The sequence below is a fragment of the Physella acuta genome, unplaced genomic scaffold (assembly GCF_028476545.2).
Source record: "Physella acuta isolate Inbredline_101_S28 unplaced genomic scaffold, ASM2847654v3 ptg000381l, whole genome shotgun sequence".
Taxonomy (NCBI): domain Eukaryota; kingdom Metazoa; phylum Mollusca; class Gastropoda; family Physidae; genus Physella; species Physella acuta.
The window spans coordinates 218775-232147 of NW_026731900.1; the positions used below are offsets into that span (position 1 = coordinate 218775).

The 13373-nt window shown below is 35.9% G+C and overlaps 1 protein-coding gene across 1 annotated transcript; it reads left to right on the plus strand.

Annotated features, from left to right (window-relative positions):
• The first annotated feature begins 781 nt into the window (after window positions 1-781).
• LOC131942005 (uncharacterized) lies at window positions 782-11817 on the plus strand. Its single transcript, XM_059301653.1, has 2 exons — window positions 782-873; window positions 6074-11817. The coding sequence occupies exon 2, from the start codon at window positions 6082-6084 to the stop codon at window positions 11815-11817; it is 5736 nt and encodes a 1911-aa protein (XP_059157636.1). The 5' UTR covers window positions 782-873; window positions 6074-6081.
• Window positions 11818-13373: the final 1556 nt, after the last annotated feature.

A 13373-nucleotide genomic window follows, 5' to 3' on the forward strand; every position in this document is an offset into this window, starting at 1 on the left:
GACTGTGCTAAACGAATTAGCACCGCTACAATTGTAATTTTTTTCTGGCATTACTAATCATCATTTTTAAAGAATAATGCATCTTAACGGGAATTTTATTGGCGTCGAGTGAAGTTTTAGGGAACGACAATCAGCGTAATTTGTTAATTTTATTCTAGACTGTCGCACAGACATACACACACACGTATATATATATATATATATATATATATATATATATATATATATATATATATATATATATATATATATATATATGGGGGGCGCCAAACTGAAAGTTCGCCCCGGGCGCCGGGAGGGGTCGCTACGCCTCTGTCAACTGGATGTGAACGTGATTCGGCGAATGAAATACGCTAAAATGCAGTTTTACCGAAATTTCACTCGGCAGTTTCGATCTATGACAACAGGTAGACAAACAGGCAGACAAGAGGAAGCAAGTTAAATAAAAGCTTGTAATAATTAGAAGCGGAACAGCTATAAATAGAACGGACGGTCTCTTTCTAAGAAACTATGTGAATAAAATTTGTTCCTGCATGTTGGCACTGCATCAAACTAGGCAAGTAGCCTAAGATTGCTATACACATTTCAGAATTCTAATTAAATTTAACATGATCTTTACATACTATAAATTAAATGAGTTTGTGTTTACTTTTGTTTTCCATTAAGAATGAAACGAGAATTCCAAGAATTAAAATCTTTCAGATTATGATTTCAGTAATGTATGATACCGCGAAATCATAAGCTCTCGCTAAGCTGGTTTTTTTTAAACCCGTAATAACATTTATAAAACAGTCAGTCGGAATACTGAAATAGACGTCACAGTAAGCTTATTTATGTATAGTTTATTAAAATTTACTTATTTGTCAAATTAATGTAAGTCTTTAGTTATATTATATTTGTTTACATATTCAAATTAGAATATATACGCCTATTATTAATCGGCTATTTTCTATTACTTTAACTATAGGACAGACATACTATGTAATTTTTAATTATCAATTATATTACTAGTAGGATATAGTAAAAATAGTGTATCATGGCCATATGCAACTTAACATTTTGTTATTTCATTATTATTTAGTGCCTACTATTATTACTATCATTATTATTACACTGAGTTAGTAAGTAACATGATATCACGAGGCTGTAAAATGAAAATATAGTTAATTACAGTTAACCAGGTTGGCCTAATTAACTGCTGTTATAAAATACATTTTAGTCTAGTAAATATTTGGCAACCTAATTTAATAATTATGACTTAATAAATCACTTACTTATTGTATTACTTTATCATTATACCAATTAATATTTTAAGCTTATTTGAAGTTGATAGTGCGGTGTAGGCTACAGCTTAATATGTTAATTTCAAATATTGACACAGGTCTTACGTTTTTAGCCAAATAGTTTTCAGTATTTTATTTTTCAGTTTTAGTTATATGCCAGGCTTATTGTATTAGTTTATTTCTAGCTAACTGCCTGTAAAATGAATTGCTTTATCATTAAATATTTAAAGTAAATTTTTGAAGTAAAAATTTAGAATAGAATTTTTGGCAATAGGTGTTCAATCAAGGCAATAGGGAACATAATACAGATAAATAAATTAACATAAAAATCAATACATTATATTGCTAATGCTCTCAAAAGTGCTATTGAGTCTCAGGTATTGGTCATGTAACAGAGATTAAGGCTCAAGTAGCTAAACCTAATGCAACTGCAGGTCACCTCAAGAGCTTAAATAATTTGGAGAAAAAACACGAAAAATAGCGAGATTTAGATAAACAGGTAAATTCATACTATGGACGAAAACACCCACACCCACACACACACACACACATATATATATATATATATATATATATATATATATATATATATATATATATATATATATATATATATATATATATAAGTATGCTCGTTCCAGCTCTTCGCCGCGGTCTCAGAAGAAAGTCTGACGTAATATTTTATGCGGGTTTCATCGTTGCGTTACCAATCTTATTCTTTGGCGTGTGACCTTGTTTTCTAACACTGAGTTATATAAATGTAGACAATGCGCAATATTTCTTGGATCTTATTTGTAGGGGCACGGGTTTGCTCACACTAACGCCCAGCACGACCCAGTGCGTCCTGTATAAACCCTTGAGGACACGCCTGATTCGATTTAGTGAACGATAATAGTAACCCATCGTACTCACATTCTATCCTTTTTTTTAAACGAACATAGGCGCCATAGCGCTCTGGGGAAAGCCCAGATAGCCAAATCATACCCTTTGGGGTGCCGGCTTTATTCTATTTAAAGAACGAATATAAAACCACATCTTATCTTTAGTCTAACGCAAAGTTTAAAACGAACGTATGCGCCATAGCGCTCACGAGGAAACTCGCGGCGCTAATTTGCACCCTGCCGGGCTGTCGCTCCTGCGCAATTAGAACATTTTTTTGTGTGTGCAGAATACCCCTCAAGAGTATTCTCAACAATTTCCAAAAACTTCATGGCGATCAGATGAAAGGTATGGTAAAGCATAAAAGACAAACCCACAAGCATACTTTATATATATATATATATATATATATATATATATATATATATATATATATATATATATATATATATATATATATATATATATATATATATATATATATATATATATATGTATATGTATATATATATATATATATATACATATATATATATATATATATATATATATATATATATATATATATATATATATATGTTTGTATATATATATATGTTTGTATATATATATATATATATATATATATATATATATATATATATATATATATATCAGTGGCGGAACTAGAAAAAAATGGCCACCCCGCAAAAAAAATTTTTTAGGCCCCCCTTGTATATATATATATATATATATATATATATATATATATATATATATATATATATATATATATATATATATATATATATATATATATATATATATATATATATATACTAACACAAAGTACGAACACAGCATAGGTTACTCATTGCTGGCCTGTTCGGGTTTTGAAAAAAATAAATGGTTTTTTTTTTTCAAATAAAAGAAATTACTGCATAATATCATGTGTGTAAGTGCATTAGTGTGTTTTTAGAAAAACAGTTTTATTTTATTTGCTTTGGGTTCTTTTACCCACTATCTGGCCAAAAAGAATATAAAACGTGAAATCTTTGTAGAAGTAATGGTGTCTCGTGCTATGATTATTTTTTTTTTGTATTTATATTCTTAATTTTAAATACTTTTCCTTTTTATACGAGGTCATTCGTTAGTAAGTACTTTATGAAAAAATATTTAGTAAGAGAAGTAATTGCTTTTTAATTTGTTTAGTACAAATCTATTAAAAGGAGCTTATGAGCACCCCAATTTGACTATTTAAAAAGGGAAATAAGTCATGGAAGTGGTTTGAAGGTTTGCTTATATTTGTTAAGTTTAATTGTAGAAGAGAGAGGACTTGGCTTTCACAGTGGTTTAAAAAGAAAGGGAAAAAGAATATACAAGAGCGTGGGGATGGTGTCTATAGAATAAAGATAATCAAACCGCAGCTATGGTAATCGTTTTACAAAACAAACATCAAGTAAAAAGTTGCAAGAAAATTAGATTTTTTAAAACTACAATAAAACTTATTAGGGTCGGCCGTGGGCCCCTAAATGGCGTGCCCCCCCCCCCCCCCCCCGCATGCGGGGTCTGGCGGCACTGTAGTTCCGCCCCTGATATATATATATATATATATATATATATATATATATATATATATATATATATATATGTTTGTAAGTGTGTATGTCTTTTATGCATTACTCAGCCTTTGGGAAGTTGTTGAGAATACTCCTTGGGAGGTTTTTGCGAAAACGAAATTTAATTTCGAAGGAGCGTCGCCCCAGTAGGGTGCATTTTGGCACCTACATTTTTTTTTAAAACAGCACGATACAAAAGGGATACGATGGCATATGCCATTCAATGATTAAACCGAACCATGGGCCGTACACGGCGACCCTGCAGTAGTGTAACCGGTAGCTCCCCAAAACGCCCCGCGACGCCCCTGAAAAATGAGCCATCGCCGAACGGCGTTTACCTCAATATTACGGAGGGTGACTCGAGACTTTTATACAGCACGCAATGGGGCGTCTGGTTGGTAGCATGGACAAACAAGCACTATAACAGCTAAGATCTAAGAAATATATCGCCTGCTTTCTTTACATTTTAAAAACTCAGTTTTAGAAAACAAGGTCACGCGTTTAAAATTACACACTTGTGTAGATTTCCAATATTCATTTCCAGATTAATACTAAGAGAGTCGGCTGGTGAATAAAAATTATTTTATACCTAATAAAAATTGTATTATTTTCTTCTTTTTAGTGCATTTATAAAAGCTTGTAATTATAAATGTTTTTATGTATTTATTATTTTTATACTTTTTAGTATTAACGAGTTATACGCATGTTAAGACAATATAGTGTATCAACAAATATATGATACACAATTTGAAAAACAGTTTTGCTTTAATAATATGATTAGTTTTACATTGCGTATCACATTTACTGATGTTTTAGTTACAATCCAAAAATTGCCACAATTAGCTGAACACATATCCTAGAACACAAATCTTTAACACTTCTTTAACCGAAGACATTAATACTGTTCAGTCTGTGGTCAAGTTTATATCTAAAGTTTCAGTAAAGTATTATGGGATGGCGTAGTCTAGTGGTAAAGAACTAGACTGCTGACCCGACTAAAGACCATTGAGCGCCTATTGAACCTGATGACGCGCTTTTGTCGTAGAGCCCCCCCCCCCCCCCTCGCTCCACGCCCAAGACGGCCGTGATGACGCGTGTGGATAGAACTGCCTACTAATTCGGTCCAAATTTTAATTAATTCATAAAAAATTAATTAGAGATGCCTGGAAGAAACTCTGATTGAATGTCACGATGCATTGTCTTCATGTCTTGACCCACGTACCAACTACGAACCGTATCTTTCAGTTAGAAGTGCCTGCAATTTCAAACGAGCGTTTCGGTCTAGACAGACATACAGACTGACGAGGAAGTGAGTGTAATAATAGCTTGTAAAAAAATTCTTAACAAAACGTTTTAATAACAAGCTTTTATGTAATAATGCACTAAAAAGTAGAAAATAAATTATACACTACTATTTAAATAACTATAAAGAAAAGCGTAATTTTTCAGTACTTTACATGTTTTATTTACAATAGAGTTACATGACTAAAAACCATTGTCAAGTTTATAGCTAAAGTTTCAGTAAAGTATTATGGGATGGCGTAGTCTAGTGGTAAAGAACTAGACTGCTGACCCGACTAAAAATCATTGCGCCCTCCCTCGCTGCACGCCCAACACGGCCGTCATGACGCGTGTGGATAGAACTGCCTACTAATTCGGTCCAAATTTTAATTAATTTTATAAAAAAATAATTAGGCATCCAATCAAGTCAAATTTAATGTCATAATGCATTGTCTTCATGTCTTGACCCACGTACCAATGCGAACCGTGTCTGTCAGTTAGAAATGCCTGCAATTTCACACCGGCGTTTCGATCCAGACTGACAGACAGACTGACAACTAACGAGGAAGAGATTAAATAAAAGCTTGTAAAAACTACGCCGTTATCAACTCTCCACCTAAATTGTTTTCAGTTGATATATATTTTATTTCCTCAACTTTGTATACAATAGCAGTTTTCAAAATTATTAGTTTATTTCTTGTTAAATCATTTTTGTTTTTACATATAGGACAAGTCTTATTTAAGTTATTAATAATGTTTTGTTTCTATGTTAATTCTCTAAATTTTTTCTACCTTTCTCGCATACCACGAACAAAGCAATTAACTTTACAGTTTCACAAAATGAAAAAAATATATAACCTAGCACAACAGGATTTAATATTACAATTTAAAACATGCTTGCATCTATTATACTTGTAATTAAAGTGTCATACAAATATATATATATATATATATATATATATATATATATATATATATATATATATATATATATATATATATTTTTTTTTTTTTTTTTTTTTTTTTTACCAGATCAGAAGATGTACGCCAAGGATATGAAACCCTATGGCAAATTTATGTTCTCACTAGATCAACAGATGGATACCAAAGACGGGAGGCCCCTGGTCAAACCTAAACCCATAATTTCACCAGGTCAAAAGATGGATACCACAGATGGGAAGCCCTTGGTCAAACCTAAACCCATAATTTCACCAGGTCAAAAGATGGATACCACAGATGGGAGGCCCTTGGTCAAACCTAAACCCATAATTTCACCAGATCAAAAGATGGATACCATAGATGGGAGGCCCTTGGTCAAACCTAAACCCATAATTTCACCAGGTCAAAAGATGGATACCACAGATGGGAGGCCCTTGGTCAAACCTAAACCCATAATTTCACCAGATCAAAAGATGGATACCATAGATGGGAGGCCCCTGGTCAAACCTAAACCCATAATTTCACCAGATCAAAAGATGGATACCAAAGATGTGTGGCCCCAGGTCAAACAGATAGTTTCACTTTTTCAGAAAATGGACTCCAAAGATGTCAAGCCCTATGGCCAATCTATGGTTTCACCAGATCAGAAAATAGATACCAAAGATGGGAAGCCCCTGGTTAAACCTTTGATTTCACGAGATCAAAAGATGGATACCATAGATGGGAGGTCTCTTGTCAAACCTATGATCTCACAATATCAAATGATAGATCAAACTGATGTGAGGCCGCTGGTCAAACCGACAGTTTCACAAGATCAGAAGATTGACACTACAGATGTGAAGCCCTATGGCAAAATTATGCTTTCAACAGATCAGCCAGTTAGACTAATGAAGCCAAATGGAAACGTGTTGCCAAATAGAAATAATCAGCTAAGTAGAGATGATAAGACCTACCAGCAAGCAAACGTTCTGGTTAATGAAAGAAAAAAGTCAAAAGACTGTTTAAATCAAGGACCAGATTTTTTAAACTCAGAAGACTCGGCTGAAACCTGTGTAAACAAATATGAAGCTAACAAATCAAGAGCTGCAAATAATAGTTTGTCAACGTTTACTGAAAATCAAACGTTCATCCGTACACCAACACAATCAGCTCTTGATGATGCTCTAATGGAAATCGATATGAAGATGAGAGACACTATTGGGAAACACAAAGTAAAAGTGAGAACCTTAAGAGATTCTACTCTTAAAAAAACAAATATAAAAGTTTTTGTAGAGGAAAGGATAGATGATGTTGACAACAGTGAAGAGCTGGCCCTAAGAGATAAATTAGTTGAGTTAACTGAACAGCTGAAAGTCTTTGAAGACAATTGTAAGAATCTAAAGGAAATAGTGAAAGAGCTGAATCTACCGACAGCTTCAATGACAGATTTGAACAATGTCCTTGAGACAGTGGGAGTGGAGTGTCAACGACTGAGCACAGCTTTACCCATTTACGCCAGGAAAAAGGACATTGTAGAACATGTGAAGGCAAACCAAGTCTCTGTCATACTGGGTGAGACAGGCTCAGGAAAAAGTACCCAGATAGCCCAGTACCTGTACGAGGCTGGTCTAGCAGGAAGTGGTGCTATCATCTGTACACAGCCTCGTAAAGTGGCGGCCATAACTCTTGCTGAACGTGTGGCGAAGGAGATGGTGAAGAAAGTTGGGGGTCTTGTTGGCTACAAAACTGGAATTAAAAAAATGGTCTCACAAATGACCAAAATAATCTTCTCAACTGACCACTGTTTGCTAAATGAGTGCCTGAAAGATGCAGAGCTCACTGAGTACTCTTGCATCATTGTGGATGAAGCACATGAGCGCAGTATTTACACTGACCTTCTACTGGGCATGATCAAAGCTTGTTTACCCAAAAGACCTGATTTGAAAGTGGTCATTACATCAGCCACTATAGAACCTGAACTTTTTATCAGGTACTTTGAATGTGGGCCAGAGTTGAGAGTTTCAGGCAGGACATTTCCAGTAGATGTCTTGTATGAGATGGACAATTCAAATGAGTTTGAAGATTATGAAAAGAAAGCGGTTGCTAAAGCAGTACATGTCCACAAGAATGAAGGTCCTGGTGATATTCTTGTTTTTCTTACTTCCCCTGTTGAAATCATGAGATGCTGTGAAGAGTTAGTCAAACAGCTAACAGCAGGTGCCAAAGAAAGACAGCTAGCAGACTTCAAATGGTTTCCACTTCATGGACAACTTCAACCCGAAGAACAAAAGAAAGTCTTTGAGCCTCTTCCAGATGGAGTAAGGAAAATAGTTTTTGCCACAAATTGTGCAGAAACCTCCATTACAATTGATGGCATTAAGTATGTTATAGACACGGGTGTGGCCAAAGAAATGAAATATGATCCCAAGAAAAACATCAATCTTCTGGGGACACACGTCATCAGCAAAAGCTCCGCTGACCAGAGGAAAGGCAGAGCTGGACGTACTGTCAATGGCAAGTGCTACAGGCTCTACACTGAAGAGAGCTACCACTCCATGGCCACCATCAGTGATCCAGAAATTCTTCGAGTCCACCTGGGTCAAGCTGTCCTGAAACTTGCAGAACTTGGCATTGACTGTACCAAGTATGAGTTTGTTCAGCCCCCCAGCAAGGAGGCCATTGACTCAGCTTTGACCCTTCTGCACCAGCTTGGGGCATTGAACTCAAGTGGAATAACAGACATTGGGAGATGGATTTCAAAGTTACCCTTTGACCCCAGACAAGGCTACCTAATCTTTCAAGGAAACAAAGAAAACTTACTGTATGACTCTTTAGTTGTGGCAGCTCTGATAACCCATGGGACAAATCTGTTTTACAGGGGCCTATCAGAAACTGAACAACAGAAATCATCCCAGAAAAAAAATCTCTTCAGTTCTGAGTTTGGTGATATATTTACACACTTGCAAGTCTACAAACAGTGTGAAAAGATTGACAAATCCGGACAGTCCAAATGGTGTAGAGAAAACAGCATTAATTATAAAATCTTTAACTTTGTCAAGCAATGTGTTGGTGAAGTGTCTTCTGTATTGAAAAAAGAACTTGGTACTTCCATGGATTATGTTTTCAATGAAGATAAGGCAACTCTCAACGCTTTGAGAAAAATGATCTTTCTGTCTTACCTCCCTTCACTGAGTCATTATCTGGGTCATATCAAAGCTGGATATTTTGTACCTTTGGTAGAAAGACAAGTACATTTTCATCCATCCTCTAGTCTGGTGTCCCAAAATGCCCAACCAGAATGGGTAGTGTACACAGAGTTGACTAAAACTTCCAGAGATTTCATCAAAGGAATGACAGTGGTTGATGAAGACTGGGTCACTGAGGCCATTGCCAGCCAAAAAATTTCCCTCAACCTGCAGAGTGTCAGGGAGAGGAGGATCAAAGTTGTGCACAAAGAGGAAGTTGGAAGGTTTATATTTCAAAAGATTGTTGGTCCAAGGTACAGTAATCTGCGCCAGTTGGAAAATGAGTTGATTGAAGAAGGAATGGCCAACATTGTTGTAGAAGCTGACAGAGAACTGGGGACCATTGATATCTACTCTACATCTACAATGAGTAAGGAGGCCCTTAAAAAAATAATGATATCGAAATATGATCTAAGAAAAGTTTTGACATTGGAGGAAGAGGAGTTACCACTTTTGTGTGCAGATCACGGAAAACCTGAATGTGGATTTCGAGTCGTCCTTGGCCAAGGAGGAAAAGTCAATCTTCTGCTCATGCCTGACCAAAACACTGAAGTCCTGGTCACAAACTGTACTCACAACACCACAGAGGAAATGATCAGGGCCAAGTTTGAATGTTTTGGAGCAATAAAAGAAATAATATCCTTCAGAAAATCGGAGCCCTGGGGTTTTGTTAGATACAGCTCACCAGCTGAAGCAGAGAGAGCTGTTGAAGGTACACAGAAGGATGAGACACATGTTGGTAAACTAAAAACTCAACAGAAGAAAAAGAGAAATTATTCTGCTAAACTTTCCTGGTACAGAAGACCCATTAAACCACCAGGGACTGCCTTTATATCGTGTCCAGCGGTGGAGAAAGCAGGATTGGTTGGACGCTACTTATCTCTGCCTTCTGGGATGGTTGAAATTCAAATGTCCAAAAATGAGAATGATTTAATGTGCTTCGAAACAGGGTCAGCAAGTGAAACTGAGATCAAAAGTGCAGTTTTACATTTACTGGATAATAGGGAATACTTAGATAAACAAATACGTGTAAGCCTAGTCCGCAATAAAGTCAATGCTCCAACCGACACTGAAATGTCCTGCTACAAACAACAGTTGGTTAAAGAATTTGAAAAATACACTCCTCGAAATAAATTTGAACTGGATTTGAGACCACCAAAAGAGAACCATGTTGATCATATTGGTTTCATTCAATTTGATGATCCAGTAGCTGGATTGGCTGCTTGTGAATCTGTAAGAGGGTGCATGATTTTTGGCAGCCCTATTCAAATCCACATAAACCTCAGGACCACTTTTTATGTACCCCAGTTCATCATGAAAGTCTCAGAACATCAGCTGGATGAAATTTTTGAAGGTTTGCAGAAGAACAACCAGATTGTGGTGTCCAAACGAATCATAAAAAACAAGAACTTTATCATTGAAGTATCATCAGAGAAAGCTCAGGAGATAGCTGAAGCTAGAGATTTGATTCAGAAGGTGCTGCAAGGGGAGATCATCCAGTGTGGTGAGGATAATCTAATAAAAAAACTTCTCAATCGTGAGGGGAAAGCATTTTTACGTGAAATAGAACAATCTTTATCAATTGTCATAGTCATCGATGAACGTCGAGAAAAACTTCATCTTTACGGAATTCCAGAAAATATTAGCCAGTGCAAAATAGAGATCAATAAATATTTGGATAAAATCAATCAAGGATGCCATAAGACTGTCAGCTTAAAAGGCCCAGGGAAACCAGTAGGTCTAATGAAAGCTTTGATGGCAGAGTTCCAAAATCTCCGTGATGACCTTGTTGAAACGTTTTCTCTTAGTGATGTCATTATAAATTTCAAACTGCAAGAACTGTCACTTATTGGGGATAGAGAGTCTGTAGACAAGGCGTTGGCGAGAATAGCTGAGGTGGAAGCTTCCCTGGCTAGAAATCCTGGCATTGATGGTGATAAAGGTTTACCAGACTGCGGCATATGCCTGAGTCCAGTAGACACAGCAGAAGATCTGTACAGGCTTGAGGGCTGTGGGCATGGCTACTGCCTGGGCTGTCTCAGGCTCCAGCTTGACGATGCTGTGGGGGAAAACAAATTCCCAGTAAAATGTGAACGTCAGACATGTGGTCAGCCTTTGGTCTGGAGAGATTTCCAGTTTATGGTCAAGAGAAAGTGGGTAAACAAAGCAAAACTGCTGCAAAGGTCTCTGAACGCATTGGTTTCTCTGAATCCCAGCAAGTACAAATTCTGCTTGACCCCCAACTGTCCTATCGTGTATGAGGTGACTGCCTGTGAAGAGGCCAATGAGTTTACCTGCCCATCATGCTCTGTCAGCCTGTGCACCTCCTGCCACACAGTGTACCATGCAGGTCTCACCTGTAGAATGGCTGCAACCACAAAGGAAGCAGATTTAAATATAGATCAATGGATACTAGCTGACCCCAACAACAGAAAGCACTGTCCCAAATGTACAACTGTGATAGAAAAAAATGGAGGATGCAATATGATGCATTGCAGTGGGTGTAAAATCTACTTCTGTTGGATTTGTTTGGCAGATTTCCATTCAGATTTCCAATCAGAGCAAGAATGTTTTGCTCATCTTCTTAAAATGCATGGTGGTTTCTACGATTAATTAGATTTAGCTCCGGTTTTTAAATGCCTTTACTTTATTCACCTTTGGATTTTTCTATTGGCAATGCTTCCATGCTTTAAATAATTATTTTAATTGATTTATATGCAATGTTTGTTTTAAGCTTTACACTTTCAAATTAAAATTATCAGCAATGGGTTGGTGTAAGCAGTAAAAGACAAGAACTTCCTTTACAATAAAGAGAAACAATATGCAGCATTTAAAAAAGACTGAGAAGATAATAACAAAAATTTGGCTGAAATGTTTGTGTGGCTCAAACTAAGTAATGTTCACATTTTGTTTTATGTATCACCTAATTTGCTAATAAAATGTAATCCATACTGTAACCTGTATAATCCAAGTCCTTTAAATGAAGAGGATCACAAGAAAAATACATTATAATAAGTATAGACAATCATAAAATTAGCTTTTTGTAATGTTCACATTTTGTTTTATGTATCACCTAATTTGCTAATAAAATGTAATCCATACTGTAACCTGTATAATCCCAGTCCTTTAAATGAAGAGGATCACAAGAAAAATACATTATAATAAGTATAGACAATCATAAAATTAGCTTTTTGTAAAAAAGTTTTCCTTCATAGGTAGTATGCCTGGGAACAGGGCATTTCCCCCCTGTCAATTACCCCCCGGATATTTCCCCCCCCCCCCCCCCGACATTACCCCCCAGAGTAATAACCCCCCCTGTCAATTACCCCCCGCCCAGTAGGACATTACGCCCCCCCCCCCCCCGGACAGGGTTAGGGTTAGGGCTAGGTTTAGGGCTATGGTTAGGGTTAGAGCTGTGTTAGGGTTAGGGTTGTGTCTAGCTTTGGTTTTGTGTGAAGTTTTAGGCTAAGGTGGATGCTTAGGTTTTGGTCTTATTCTTACGGTTTGGATTAAAGTAGTATATAGGTATGAAATTCTAGTTAGAGTTAGGATTTTAACTTGAGGGGGGGGGGGTAATTCCCCGGGGGGGGGGGGGGGGGGGTAAGTGACAGGGGGATAATTGCTCCGGCGGGTAAATACGGGGGGGGGGGGAAATATCCAGGGGGTAATGTCCTGTAGCCAGTATGCCTAAATCAACCTTATATATATATATATATATATATATATATATATATATATATATATATATATATATATATATATACACTAAGCAGTTTAAACAGAATGTGCCATTATTGTAACTTATATTTGAACTAATGTATTAGGCCTAATATATTTTAGATAATAAATTAAAACTTGTTTGAAAGGACTGAATTATGTTATAGACTTCAATGCAAAATTTGTTTTACTAATCTCATAAATAGTTAACTAATTATTATAACTTTAGTATTAAAAAATGCTAACTTATTTTGTTATTATATATAGTATGACCACAAATGAATATTGTCAATATTTTGACTTTACCAAAAATTGCTCCTCATTACATTATTATGGGTTTAAAAAGGTTCAAAATAATGCTTGTAAAAAACATTAACTAGATAATATTTTGCGCCTACCTAATCAACAAGGATTAAAAGAATTTTAAAGTTGGTTCTTTCCAAAGCATTTGT